General features: G+C 38.3%; 2 protein-coding genes and 1 long non-coding RNA gene across 3 annotated transcripts; 1 reads left to right on the forward strand and 2 right to left on the reverse strand.

The window, feature by feature from the left end:
* Positions 1-271: 271 nt before the first annotated feature.
* Positions 272-12682, forward strand: LOC134824113 (uncharacterized). The gene is made up of 4 exons (XM_063835840.1): positions 272-2407; positions 3031-3168; positions 11514-11683; positions 11986-12682. The coding sequence occupies exons 1-4, from the start codon at positions 2245-2247 to the stop codon at positions 12199-12201; spliced, it is 687 nt and encodes a 228-aa protein (XP_063691910.1). The 5' UTR covers positions 272-2244; the 3' UTR covers positions 12202-12682.
* LOC134824115 (uncharacterized) lies at positions 2774-8334 on the reverse strand. Its single transcript, XM_063835841.1, has 5 exons — positions 8275-8334; positions 7874-7973; positions 6975-7187; positions 4375-4486; positions 2774-4165 (listed from the first exon to the last, which is right to left on the reverse strand). The coding sequence occupies exons 1-5, from the start codon at positions 8331-8333 to the stop codon at positions 4011-4013; spliced, it is 639 nt and encodes a 212-aa protein (XP_063691911.1). The 5' UTR covers position 8334; the 3' UTR covers positions 2774-4010.
* Positions 12683-13925: 1243 nt separating the features above from the next.
* LOC134824419 (uncharacterized) lies at positions 13926-14946 on the reverse strand. Its single transcript, XR_010161409.1, has 2 exons — positions 14853-14946; positions 13926-14511 (listed from the first exon to the last, which is right to left on the reverse strand). It is a non-coding gene; the product is annotated as an uncharacterized LOC134824419 (long non-coding RNA).
* Positions 14947-15203: the final 257 nt, after the last annotated feature.

Raw genomic sequence — 15203 nt, forward strand, 5'->3', positions numbered from 1 at the left:
CATTATTTACGACAGTAGTTCAGCCCATACAGCTACTTTGTTAGTTACACAGTCTGTGTACAGTGAGTAGAACATGTGTGTTTTCATCACTCAGTCTTATTTACAGTTACTATAATATATCTCAGTCTTAATTACTTTCCTTACAGTAAATAAGTCTTCAGGAATTCATTGCACCACGGAAGTAATCTTAGTAAGTTATAGTACTCTTAATAAGTTATAGTAACCTTAGTAAGTTATAGTAATATTTAGTGTGTTGAACTAATAACGTCGAGTGATATTTTTCTGGAAAATCCTCAAAACCACGTTAATAATCCTTATTTTAGACGTGATCACATCTTTACATGTGCAGGTATAATTAAGATACACACAGCTGCTCCTTTATAAAGATTACCAGTCTGTTAATGGCCCCTCTGCACTGTATATTGTCATGGCGGCGTCTGATTACCATGGCAACTGATTACCGTGTTTTATCACTAGTTAACCTGACTACGTGGTCCCGTATAATTAGTGTAAACTAGGTGTGAGCCGGCTGTTTATCTCACGGGTTTTCTGGTATCTCAATAATAGATTTGTTGGAAGTTGTAGTAGTTGCTGGTAGTAGGCTATCGGTAACGCTGTGTGATCTCTTATTAGTGGGTATTAAACAGTAAACACCGTTTTATTATTTAACAGAGCGCTTTTTTTTGTTTTGTAGTTAACAAACTTGCGGGGAGAATAAACATGACTGTATTAGTTATCTTGAAAGATGTTGTTTGAACACACATATGACGAACATATCGTTTTTTTATTTTGAGACTTCAGTTTGCTAATCCTTAGAGTTTAACGAGGGTGGGAAGTTATTAAAGTCTAGAACTAGAAATATTTGCACTTTTCTTTACATGTGCTTTCGTAGCTTTACAACTTAACTTTGCAGTAAGTATCTAGAGGACAGATATTTTGAATAAGCTGAACGATTACCAGTTTTGCGGTAGCCGAAACATTTGAATTGTTATTTAATGGCTGCGCACTGCTAATTTTTATATTATAATTGCAACATTGATTGCAGCTAGTGTTAGGCTGCTCACTGCTCAGAGAGATTTACTTTTAAAATCACTTGAAGTTTTCTCTTAAGTTTTAACACATAATAGTAATACCAAAGGCTGAGATCTTATGTCCGCTGAGAGAGATTAGTGCTCGAACACAAAATTACTGACGACTCTATAAAGACACTGCTCCCCACTGTTTAACTAAACACACTTGCAAGGCACTGCTGTACTACTACTACCATATAAAGTAATGTTACCATAGTAACACTACCATATAAGGTAATGTTACCATAGTAACACTACCATATAAGGTAATGTTACCATAGTAACACTACCATATAAGGTAATGAAACACACCCAACCCACTAGCAGGGCACTACTTCACTACTATAACTCTGTTACGTTGTCACTAGTGTGTATCAGTGTGTTGTTCTGATGTGTAATAACTGAGGTCTATTGGGCACCAACATTCAACAACCTAGAACAAACCAAGAACTGATAATTGATAATAATTTAATAATTGACGCTGCAAAAATTGGAATTTTTGTAGGATTCTCCCAGCACAAAGCTGTAGTAATATCATGTTTGTATATTCGTGTGTTTCTGGTTAATTAGCTTACAACTTTAACTTGATTAGGATTACTGATAAGAGGATCATATTGTTCTGTAATTTCGTATCTTTCATTCATTTTGTTTGTTTTTTTAACAACAATTTGTGCTTTTGGCTTTTGTATTTCTTTTGTATGTGATATGTGAGACGTCAAAACGATACATAAGGCAGCGTCAACAAGAAATCAGAATCGACTGTCACAGATTCAAGCTTGACACTGAAGTTAATGTATAACAAGTTTCGTTATTATTAGATTTACTCTGCGAGTATAACAAAGCATTCTGTGAAAAGTACGGACTGCTTTTTTGGCGCCAAAACAAGCAGCCGGCACGTTTATTGAATGGCGATTAAAGTTATGTGGACAATTACCCCAGCCTAGGCATTCTATTCAGTTTTATCATCTCTGATGAAAGGTTTATTTGCAAACTTTTTCAAAATAAACTCGAAACGCTCGATTGATTAATTTAGTGATCAATTCGATTACTTTTTCATTGCCCTACGTGCTTTACCTTTCTCAAAACATTCTTCACTCTTAAACTTTGTTTATATTTCAACTTACAAGGTGTCTTATAGTTATAATAATTATTATAAGTAGTAAAAAGAAACAGAATGTTCTCCTTCGGAGGGGACACTAGAACTTGTACTGACAGAAACCCCAGAAAGAAAGAACAGAGAAGTAAAAGTAACAAGGACTCTATAAAGATAAAGGGACTGCTTTCTGCAGTGAGCGCTTCAGAGCCCCCAGTTAGGATACCCACTACTACTGTAACAGGTACCCACTACTACTGTAACAGGTACCCACTACTACTGTAACAGGTACCCACTACTACTGTAACAGGTACCCACTACTACTGTAACAGGTACCCACTACTACTGTAACAGGTACCCACTACTACTGTAACAGGTACCCACTACTACTGTAACAGGTACCCACTACTACTGTAACAGGTAGGGAGTTGAGATGGGGCAAGGATGGGGTTGATAAGTTGATATGAGGCAGTGGGGTTGATAAGGGGTAAGGGGTAGGGGGGGGGGTAGGGGGGGGGGTAGGGGGGGGGTTATCGCCATCTAATTTTTCGGACTTCACAATTCTTGACCAGAAACATTATAAAACGTAAAATAACTAAGAAACTATTATCAAAAGCGAACTAACAAGAGTGTTAATAAACATATACAAGTTAATAATATCTATAGACACGTATCCTTTAAAAATATAAACGTCTCCACAGTTACCATAGTAACACGTTATCATAGTAACAACGTCTCCACAGTTACCATAGTAACAAGTTACCATAGTAAAAAGTTACCATAGTAAAAAGTTACCATAGTAACAAGTTAACATAGTAACAAGTTACCATAGTAACAAGTTACCAAGTAACATGAACATATCTGCAGCACCCCCAGAACCGGACTTGTCCCGGATACACAGCGGGTTGATGACGCAGATACGAGTTGCTAACGGGTCTGCAGTCAGATCACCCTTACTTCACAAACGATACAAAAACTTTGACGGAATTTCTGGAAAAGACGACAGTAAGTATTTGTTTTTATACCGTCTATTCATCTTTAGTAGTAGTGGTATTTTATTAATTAGATAGATATTTAACCGGAATACTACTATTACTGTTACCGGGATGTGGTGCGATTAGTTTAAACGAAGCCTACAACGCACCAAAACGGCAGCTTACCTCACAAACTTGAATTATATACGGTGAGAAATAATTATCATTTGCCAATCGAAATCAACCGATAATAACATAATTCATTTTAAATTCATCAAAGTTCGAATTTCAAACGGTGGATCGAGGACACTAATGAATTAAAAGTAACTTGAAACCGGTGCACCAGCAAATACCTTATCGGGTAAAATTAACAAAGTTAGAAAGTTGAAAATGAAAACCGTGTAATAGCTTTAAATAAGTTGTAGCATAAAGTAAAAACATTTTAAAGAGCTGATTTGTCGGTAAGCTGTGAGTTACCTGTCACGTTATGCCCATATAAGGAGTTGGGGCAGTTTCAGAATCGTTTCCGACAGCTTTAACAGTAATTGTTAAACCATCTTCAATTCTAATTCTTAACATGTCTAGCTATCAGAATCCGACTCCAAAAGCCGAAATTATTGAAATTATTGAATAAAACCTTAAAATTCCACAAAGTTTCTCAAATTCTTATCTGAAATTGAACATTATGAGCTCTAGGTTTGGGGGCAAAACGTGTTGCGACCCCAATCCGAGATATATGACTTTATTCTTAAAGTTTCGATTATTTCAGGATTACTGATCATTCCAAATAGTGCGTCTTCTTTCAAAATTGTGATATTGCTGTACTACAGTGGAGAAAACCATAGTAACCAGTTACCATAGTAACCACTACAATTAGATAGCCCCACCATTCCAGCCAGCCACAGTGAATATCTCCATCAGTAACCCCACGTTTAGAATAGTAGCCCCTGATATTCTGGTGTGGGCGTGGTAGTGTATTGTGTAGGTGTAGAGAACCAGTCCTAGTCCAATTGTTATCAATACTCCACCTGGGGGGAGAATTACTTAATTAATTTAATTTTAAAGTGAATTGATATTTTATTCTGGTATTTGTTGGAATTCTGATTTGGTCGGGCCCTACCATAAATCTTTTTTTTTCGAAAGTGATCCGGTTCTGTAATGAAATTGGAGATAAGGTCGGCTCTAAGCAAACCCATAATATTGGAATGTAATACTAATATGTATATTTATTATTTACCCAGGGTTAGGAATATAAGGCAGCGCTGTCTACTTCTAACAGTCTCTTTTTCAACACATCTCTCAAACTGTTTTTTCATCTCATCGTCCATCTCCACTGCTATCTTCCCTGACTAAGTACAGGGATTATCACACTAATATCACACATCACAATAATATCACACATCACACTAATATCACACATCACACTAATGTCACACATCACACTAATATCACACATCACACTAATATTACACATCGTCCATTTAACAAAACCTTGGTACAGATCTTAGGTGCAGTGCAGATCTTGAATAAACGGTGCTGCTGATCAAACTAATAAATTAGGGGACAAAGCCACTTACAACTCTACTAGTAGAGGCTCTTACGGGCATTACCTGTTCAATCCGCTAGGGACCCCAGATACACCTTACTAGACGTATTTTTGACCGTAGAATCGATTAAAAGTGGTTTCAGGACGATTGGACTGAGTTAGCGCGGTGAAAATCGCAAAAAACCGATTTTTGGGCCAAAAATAGGCCAAAAAACCATGTTTTTTGATAATTTGAGCAAGTTAATTTTGTTGGCATGTCGGAAAAACTTGCATGAAGATAGCTAAAAGACAGCCGCACAAGATGGTATAAAAATAAAACAAATCCCTCTATTTTAGCGCAGGTAAAAATCCAAAAAAGTGGTAAAAATTTTGACTTTTTTGCTTGAAGCTTGAATAATTTTTTGCAGTTGTATTAAATCCACCCAAAAATAGTCACATCGTGTTTGCCTAAATTTTTCCTTTCCGAGAAGTACCCACTTCATATACTTTATCGAAGTTTGAATATTGTCACTCCGCAAGCGTTTTTGCCAAATTTTCGACGCGCACTACGCGCAAAAGCATTTAGTTGTTATCAATTGGCACCCGCGCGTTCATCATAAATTTCAAACAGCTATAACTCAGCGAGATTATGTCCGTTCTAGCTCATATTTTTACACCAAATAGAAAATAATGTGATCGTTATGCTGACAAAATATGAATATAATTACTTTATTTGCCTTAGAGTAATAGACTGTCAAAGTTTAAAACGCGCATTGGTATAGCACGTGACTAATAAGGCCAAATTTATACTTCTTAACATATTATCGATCCTTAGACATCATACTATTGTGTCTAATTAGCGGTTAGGTCTCTAAACTCGTAGCAGAATACACGTCTTTTTGCCCGTAAGAGCCTCTACTATACAACTACTACTAGTTTTCTAGTACTACTTCTCTAGCTCTACTTCATATTAGTTCTCAGAGTAACGGAGAAGCTAGGTGGTTTCAGAGTTTACAGTGAATTGTTTGCTCCCCCATTAGTACTAGTGGTGCAACACTTAATTAGCTTATTAGTAAGGTAACGTCACTGGGGACATGCCTTTACCTTTCTATCACGTCTCTAGGTGGCGTGGACTTGCTTACCCAACAGACTTAAGACAAATGCTCAAATGTTTAGACTGCTTAACATTTGCTTCGAAAATCATTTTCAAAATCGTAAGCTTGAGTTATATAATTATATAATAATTAACCGAAGAAAATATCAAAATTTCCTACATGAGTTCCACACAATTTCCACTTTTGCCTCCACCCAGATATATATAAACTAATGATATATAAACACAGAGTGAAGCCTGAAGGTGCAAGGTACCAGATCCCTCTAACTGAAGCTAATGTCTCGTTTTAGTGAGACTACTCTAACCAGCTAACAACTTAATGCATGATATTACTCCTTCATAAACTTAATGCATGATATTACTCCTTCATAAACTTAATGCATGATATTAATCGGTTATACTCAAAGGCTAAGCAGTATCACAAGCCGCGTTCCACAGATCTTTTAATGGCTATTTACTGAACCCTGAATCATTAATCTAATATAATGAGCTTGACTAATTACACTTCAGACATACAAATATGCTAAATTCAAAGCAATACTCCCATGCTCGTTGTATCTATTTGACCAGTGCGTTTAGTTTTGGATATGTACGGTGTAATATAAACAAGTTAGCCGTGTTAACATGACACAAGTATTGATGATCACTAGGTTAAAATTATACATGTGTATAATTTGTTGCATATACATTGTATAGTTATAATTTATATCATCAGACCCTGTAACTAACTATAGGTAGTTACAGGGTCTGATGATATAAATTATAACTATACAATGTTTAACACGTCATGTTGTAACTGAAAACCGATGAATATGTTCTAGTTTGGTAACATTTTGGATAATGATGAGGAGAGTGCCAAGATACAAATTGAGAAAGCGTCGAGCAGCAAAAGCAGAGCATTACATTCAAGGTTAGGAAGGTGAACAGCATACTAATAATTTAAACTGTAAACTGTAAAGTGTAAACACTTATTAGTAATTTTCATCTCAAAAACTGAAATTTTCAAAATGTCAGCCGGTGTAACTGTAAGAATAAGATATGTTAAAATAAAATGTGATGTTATAAAACGAACGATATGCAGATCTCCATACATCTGATATAGTTAGTTACTGACAAAATACTAACTATATTAAGTACTATAAGTGTACAAATTACTGACATGTCTGAGATGCACGTATCGGGCCGCTAGTTTACTTACATTGAACTTCTCGAAGGCCTCTTTTCTCCTGTAAGTAACGTTAGTCTGATTGAAGTAGCCCTCCAGCTCCTCAAACCTCTGAGAACTCATCTCCTCCACTTTCTCTTCTGCCACTGTGGTAGGTTTATCTTCAACAGTGTCCTTTGTTATGTCCACTTGCAGAGGCTGCTTGTCAAATATAGTGGTCTTCCAGTTTTCATCGTCTTTGTTTTCCTGATATAGAGCCATTGGTAAGCAAGTGAACTGCAGATATACCCCGCTATAACACGAATCGAGGAAGGAAACAATTAGCCAAATAAAACCGCGTTATAACGAAGTCTTTGTTATAACGACTCGCATTATAACGAGTTACTGTGAGAAGAATTGTAATTTATTTTGAATTGGTTCAGTTTAGTCGTCCATAGGTCATCTGATGAGATTGTAATTTGCATAATACCTTATAGCTGAAATAAATAACACTGAGCTGTGAAAATTTGGCAAATGAAAAATGTTACAATGACACTCAAACGGCCAGGTAGCGCAGTTGGTTAGAACGCCTGTCTTACAATCGTTAGGTTGCGAGTTCGAAACCCACTGACTGCCTGGTCGTGGGGTGAGCGTCGTCGACGTTCAGCTAAGGATCATGAGTGGTCTATGCAGCCCCCCGGTCTACTCAGCCGAATACTCGAGAAATCGGGTGTGAGGGTTAAATGAGGAGCTGCACATTGCAGCAAAGTCTCGGACGAAGAAAGTATGGTACACACTACCTTAACCGTCACTGGCCAAAAAGATCCTTCGGCTTCCTGTAATTGGCTGGTTGCACTTGTGTAACATTACACCGAAGTAAAATAAGTGTCTAGATAAAAAAAAACTACATAAAAAGCGCATTATAACGAGGTATGTGTTGTAATGACACTAACCATCCAATGAGCCTTGCAGATTACATCAGCCACGTCAAATCTAGGAGCTGTCTTACTGATGGTGGTGAGGCTCTTCTCAGTCGAGTCCGGGTGAGAGGCTCTGTGGGGGAAGGAGGGTGTTATAAATTCATACTCCTTTTATGGTCATCACGTGGTCACGTGTTAGCTAGGAGGGTGTTATAAAGATGACCGTTGATCTTAATCTCTTGATTAAGCCGTTCTTAAATTACCCACACGCACACGCACACATTTATTGAGATTATTACTATAGATGAGAGGAGAGATGTTGGAGAAAAGAGGCAAATCATTATCAAGATGATTATGAAGATAGTTGGACATAGAAGTAAGAATGGACTCCTTATATGGTCATAACGTGGTCACGTGTTAGAAGTAAGACTCACATTAATCCTTCGTTAACATCACTTATCTCATTGTCAGTGATATTTTCTGTATCTGACATCCTAAAAGAGCCGTACTTCATGTATAGTCGGTCAACTAATACCTCCAATAAACTAGGCATTGCAACAAAACTATAAGCAAATAGTACAAGCAAATGCTACAAGCAAATACTACAAGCAAATACTAATCTCTGACACCGTTTAGACTTAAGAACAACCAAATCGTCTCTTTTTGCAGTTAATTAATCTGCAGCATCTAATAATCAGATAATCTGCTGGGCCAGCCAAATCTATAGATAGTTGGTTACTATGGTTACTGTTTCTATAGATCCCAAAATAAAACATAAAAATCAGACCACCGCTCATCTAAGCAGCTAAATGGAGTTAATCAATACTAATTATGAGCCACCTAATAGCCACCTTTATTTACTAATTATACCTTTATTTAAACTCGACATGTCTCCTCACCGCACGTTTAATTAGCAGCCGGGGCAGGTAGATTATGAATCCGGCTTAGTTTCGTTGTAATTCTTAGTTTTGTAGAGTGAACTATGGCACAAAGGACTGAGTTTGAGAAGTTGGATTTCCACCCTGCTGAAATAGGGGTGTCGGATGAGTCTACACCAGTAAATTACCTTGAGAACTGGATATCAGAATCAGTTGTGTTGGATATGGAACCTCTAGGATCACGTGACGAAGGAGATGAGAACCTAACAACCCTCTCATCTGAGTCACGTGATGTAGTCTATCACACTTTTACAGTTCCCCCAGCTAAACAAGACAGGAGCAACTCTCTGAGAAGTGAAACAAGTTCCTGCTGTCTGGAGGTGATAGAGGAATCACCACAGGTAACACCTGAAGAGTCACCACAGGTAACACCCGAAAAGTCACCACAGGTAACACCTGAGGAGTCCCCCAACTCTTCCTCAGAAAGGTCACCAGTTGAAGCTCCCTCGGCCTCGCCTCAACTTAAACATTGTTCAGGAGATGAAGTGTCTTCTCAGCACACTTCCCTAGATATTGAAGACATAACAGATGTAACCAGACTGTCTGTTCAGAGCGTGTCTCCGAGCAACTCTTTGTTCTTTACAGGACATACTCCAGACAGTGATAATCATAATGAAGAACCAGACCAGCCTGATGCAGAAACAGAAAGTTGTAAGTCCTCTGAAGTTTCTGACACGGTTGCCGGATACGCTGACTTCGACCCCAACATGTTCAACAAGATGTTCTCAATCCCAGACACCCAATACCCAACCTCACCACAGTTAGTAGCAGTGAAATCTATAGTCAGTATCTCAGAATCAGAGGATGAGCCCTGTAAAGAGGAAGATGTTTACATCTCACCCATCCCAACCCCTCGTCCCTCGTCCCACCAGGGCTCACTGAAGGAGCTCCAGGAGAGGAGGATGGCGAAGCAGAGACTCCGCTCTTCCAGTGGTAGTCCAGCAGATAACACCACTTCTAGAGTTTCACGCGTTTCAGAGAGCTACTCACCTAACATCCCTCGGAGACTGTCTCTTGATGTTCCGGATCTGTCTCACAGCGCTAGGAGGTCCCCAGGTAGTTCCCCTATCTCATCCCCAGTGCGGTCCAACAGGCAGATGTCAGACTCGTCCCCCCTGCCTGAGCAGTCCGCATCAGCTAGATCTACTGTTGAGAGCATGTTAACCAGTCCCAACTCCAGACGGCGTCTCTCCACACAGGTTCGGAGAAGCAAGGCTTTTGCTACCTTCTTCGGATCACAGCCAGATGGGGACGAGAGCCCGGTGATGAAGCCTAAGAGTAGAAGAATGTCCTTAGCTCAGCAGATACCCTCCTCTAGAAAGCGCTCTTCAGTGAGCCAGCCTAAACAAAAGCGGAGGTCAACACTTACAAAGATCGCAGATGCGGTAATTTCAGCTTTTATGAAGAAATCCGCTGACGAGGACGAATCTGCCAAACGGCCGAAAAGGGAGAAAGTCGCCCAAAGCACGGTTAACAGGCAAATCTCTCAGCCAATGGAAACTCCCTCCTTTCTAATAGACGAGTTATCCCCTGATCAGGAAGAAGCAGTTATCCAGTCCCTGCCTGCCCAGATAATCGCACCTCCTCTTGTTAGGATGGGGAGGGGGAGAAGGAACTCTATAATGCCTGGAGCAGATCCCACTCAGGTTGTCATGAGGAAGATGGATGCTAGCAAGACCAAGGAGAGACCGAAGAGCGGGGGGCCTAAAATAGATGACGTGGTGTTCACTGTTAACACTAAGGGGGAGATGGAGATGTTTGAGGTGGTGCCTGTTGTTCAGCCAACTGTTATAACTGGTTAGTTGGTTACTATGGTTACTGTTCCTACTGGTTAGTTGGTTACTGTTCCTACTGGTTAGTTGGTTACTATGGTTACTTTTCTTACTGGTTAGTAAATTGAGTCAGCAGATAGTTGGTTGTTATTCTACTGGGACGCTAGCTTTTCATCGGGCTTGTGACTAACACAAGATTTAGAATTAGTGTCGTTGTCGGAGTATCAGACCTAACAATTACCGACTAAATTACACGACTATAAACACGATTGATAAGAATTACAGAAACAAAGCTAAACTAGTGTATAATGAGCAGTATAAATAGAAGCTGCATACAAAGTAAGGTTAGGCGAGGATAATGTACAATTACAGCTTCCGTGTTCCAACTACAAGTCAGCTCGGTGTTATTCCGCAAATTAATATTGTCTCCAGATTGCGCGGATCTAACAATAAAAGCTTGTTAAAATAAAAAATATATCTAACGAAGAAAAGTACGACGTGGTCGTTTAGATTCTTTTTGGTTCTTAATTTTATTACTCGTTCGCTCACTAATACCTAACTGTCATAGTTCAACCCAAGTTTCGCTAAGGATTTTTCTGTGTACGTTGAGAATTGAAAGGTTTGATGATATCCTTACATCACCTGTTTTGAAGCTTTGAGTATAAGCGCCAAGTTTTGTGAAAAGATCCAAACAGCTAATTTTCCATAGTTGATAACGTATTTTAGCTTTCCCCATTTTACCATTTGGAGACGAACTTATATTTTTTAGGGAGTAAAAATTTACAACCTTGTGATCCTCCCTGCGTGTTACTTGCCGGGCCGTGTCTAGCTAGACACGCAGGGAAACACAAAATATGAGGCTTGAATTCTTCGTAAAACTACATCACGAGAGCGTCAAATTATAAGAAAATATTAAAATTCCCTCTAATTAGTTGGTTACTATGGTTACCACACTCTCCACAGGTCGGATAAAGGATGTGGACTCAATGGAACAGTTCAAGAGAGCCGTCCTCTCCGCTCACGACTCCCTGGTCTGTGTCACCTTCAGTGCTAAGTGGTGCGGACCGTGGAGGATGATAAAACCTGATGTTCACAGACTCAGTCACATTCACGGAGACGTTATCTTTTACGAGGTTAATTCTTTCACCTTATTGGAGGCCCTGGCGTTCATTTTAATGTCCGTTCAATCAAATTTCTACAAGATAGTTAATTTAAACTCATTAAATTATTATTAATGCCTTCGAGCGTTGATGTCCGTTCACGCATGACGCAATTTCCGGTAAAATAACATCCGATAAGATAGGTATATCTGAATGGTACAGTGCTGTGCACCCTTTTCCTTTATAAAGCTTTAAAGTAAAAGCTCCTGCTTTACTTTTTAGAATAAATCATACCAATCCAGGTAGATGTAAATGATAATCTACCAATAATCCAGGTAGATGTAGATGATAACGAAGAGATTGCAGCAGCTCGGCGAGTTGTGTGCATGCCAACATTCCAGTTTTTCAAATGCGGTTACATGCTAGACAAGTTCGCTGAGCCGAACAGGATAAAATTGGACGAGACAATAAGGAAGTTAAGGAGGCTGGAAGTAAAGGAGGACGAGTACAGATTCGAGCGGTTCCCGCCTGTCATCTCAAGCAGAGGTTAACACCTGACACAAACACACATACCTTTTCGGACTTTACTTGAACGGACATTAACTGGACGCTAGAGGCCCTACCGTTCATTTTTATGTCCCTTCATTTTAATGTCTGTTAAAATTTTGGCGGACGCCCTAAGTAGATGGCCGTTCAAAATCATTTCCGTTCACACAATGTCCGGTCAAATAAGTTCCGATAAGGTACTCACACTCACACATAATCACATACACGTGATTAGGACTTTAACATAAAGTGGCAAGTTCAAATGCTGTAAAGTCGCTATAAAGTTGTTGTAAGAACTCAAGATAGTCTAACACTGATACGGTTATATTAAAAAGATGTTACGAGTGATTGATAAGAGCAGCTTACATCTTTTTAATTTGAGACAAGGGCTAAAATTGAGACACACTTTAAATTTTAATTTTTCACGGCAAAAAGTAATCAATTTATGTTTGACAGTTGTTTATTTTTTTAATTCTGTTTTTATAAATATTTATTGTGGAACAAACTTATTTGTTTGATTGAATTCTGAATTCATTTACTGAAAATCTTTTCTTTTTTTTCTTAGGAAGAGAATGATAAAATTCTTGTAGGTTTACAACCTACCAAGACGCGCGCCGAGTTGGACTCGTCGACGGTCCAATTCAATATATGGAACAAATATTTTACGAGTATCACCCGTTAAAGAATAAATCGAATAATTTTTATAGTCTGAATCTGAAATATTTTTTAAAATACTGGTGTTATTGAGTTAAACTATAAACTCTAATTGAGGCCCCTTCCAGCCATTGGCACCTGCCATCTAATATGGCAGGTTTTGCAGTAAGGCTGATAATCAATTTAAAGCCTTAATCAGATTTCTGCAAAATTAGCCGCCATTCCGCCAATCCTGCTTATTTATTTTACTTGCACAGACACGAAACCCACGTGATTGTTTAATTGAGTTGTTGTTCGTTAGAAAAGTATGCAAAATTATTTAAAAAAACATGCATTATCTTACTACCACCCATAGCAGAAATGATATTGCGCTATCTTACTATATGTAAAGCGAGACGATATATATATTTATATCCGTACCATTTTACTGACACCACGGCATCATTAACGGGTGATACTCGTAAAATATCTGTTCCATATAATTATATTGGACCGTCGACGAGTCCAACTCGGTGCGCGTCTTGGTAGGTTGTAAACCTACAACGGCATCAACTTTAACAAGACTTTCTGCAAAAACCGTAAAAAAGGAAACAGCAGTAAAAATAAACTGCAGGCGTAAGGCGTTCCCGCGCTCACCGAGCTAACGTGATAAGCTGACCAATCAAGTAATGTTCCCCCTGTCATGTGACGGTAGACCTACCAATCACACGTGCGCACGACTGGCGTCCTGCTAATCTTATGTTATGATTTCTTATCTAATAGGAGATTAAGTTTAACTGTTCATTGAAATAAAGGTGCTACTGATTATATGACTGGGCAAGGAAACTCTGTTCTACCGCGTACAACCCTAGGAGGCTGCCTGATGAGGCTGCCTGATGTATTTGAACCACCATTATTAATATTCCACGGTCCATCAATTTGCCACCTCAGGTATTTTAACTAATTTTATCGAACTGGAAACACTTATCTGGTGACTTTGTAACTATCGCTAAAATAATTCACAAGTTCCTTTCTTGTTTGACAGTAAACTAGGGGTCTCTATTTCGCGTTGGAATAATAACCAAACAACACACTCTTAAGTCTTAACTTTAGAACATAAGATAAAATATTACATCACAATTATTTCATGGCATCATATAGCTGAGTATAATGAAATAATACAATTCAAAAGCTTATTTAATATGAGGGCTATGAAAAGGAGCAAATCCATTATATCGGAAACAGATGCACGAAAATAAGTTAATATTAATAAAGGCAAATATAAGTTTTGGTTGCTCCCCAATGAGTATCTATCTGTTACTGAACGCTTACAAATCTAGTTGCTTATTTATCATTCTAAATACATACTAATTTACATCCACACTTGTTTTATAACTGCAGACTTTAAAATCACATATCATATCACTATCACGTGACTTTAAAATCACATATCATGTCAGTGTCAAACTCAAACTGATTGTTAACCTGTATGGTATTCAATATGAAGCTATTATGACATTTTTCAGTTTTATAGTAACAACTTAAATACTACATCCTCCCCTCTCAGTCGACCAAAAGTTATTGACCTGCGGCTTTGGCGTCCTTCTTCATCTTACGTCTCAAAAAGTTTCCTTGTATTTTAGCAGCTGCAGCCTTTACTTCGGGATCCTCCAGATCAATATCTGAAACGATTTAATTTAATATTATTAACATATTATTATGGATGTTCATGTTACTGGTTTCCCAATCATTTAGTACAGTCAAATTCTGCTAACTTGTGCCTGCCCTAACCAGTCCGAGCATTTTCCCAGCCCAAATGTTCTTAGCCGACATTGATTTCATTCAAGTTTCCTTGTTGTGTGTTTTTGTATTATTTTATTCAAGTTTCAAATCAAATTAAATCAGACTTAAAAGTTAAAACCCTTTAAAATCCTTTTATTTACAGATTTGTGCGAGATAAAATATGAATAAATAAAATATGAAGAAGAGCGCAAAGTGCATACACTTCATAAAGTAAACTGACCAACTACTTCCTCCTCTGCAGCAGGGTTGGCAGGTGGGGCAGGTGGGGCTTCGGCTGAATCAGACATATCTTCAGAGACCTGGCATAATTTTGTGTAAAGGTAATGTCTTCCTGGGAGGTCAAACCTGATCTATACATCATCGCAATGACAGATATGCAGACGGTGGGAGAACAAGCTATTATATAAAAACGTATCTCATCACATAACGAACAGAAGCTAACGTTTGTCACCCAGGGAAGATTAGTACTCCGCAAGCAATCCAGAATACCCATTTTCTAGTTAACTAGGTAGGCCAATACACGGAACAGTTGTGTCCGGGATCATTAGAACTAATTAATAATGTATATTCT

The sequence above is a fragment of the Bolinopsis microptera genome, chromosome 12, assembly GCF_026151205.1.
Source record: "Bolinopsis microptera isolate Bmic1 chromosome 12, MBARI_Bmic_1.0, whole genome shotgun sequence".
NCBI lineage: Eukaryota > Metazoa > Ctenophora > Tentaculata > Lobata > Bolinopsidae > Bolinopsis > Bolinopsis microptera.

Coding starts and splice junctions, on each gene's coding strand:
- LOC134824115 (XM_063835841.1), bottom strand. CDS start 8,333: ATGTCAGATACAGAAAATATCACTGACAATGAGATAAGTGATGTTAAC. Junction 7,974..8,274: donor GATGTTAACGAAGGATTAAT/GTGAGTCTTACT, acceptor CTTCCCCCACAG/AGCCTCTCACCCGGACTCGA. Junction 4,166..4,374: donor CCTTATATTCCTAACCCTGG/GTAAATAATAAA, acceptor TTCTCCCCCCAG/GTGGAGTATTGATAACAATT.
- LOC134824113 (XM_063835840.1), top strand. CDS start 2,245: ATGTTCTCCTTCGGAGGGGACACTAGAACTTGTACTGACAGAAACCCC. Junction 3,169..11,513: donor AATTTCTGGAAAAGACGACA/GTAAGTATTTGT, acceptor CACTCTCCACAG/GTCGGATAAAGGATGTGGAC. Junction 11,684..11,985: donor GAGACGTTATCTTTTACGAG/GTTAATTCTTTC, acceptor CCAATAATCCAG/GTAGATGTAGATGATAACGA.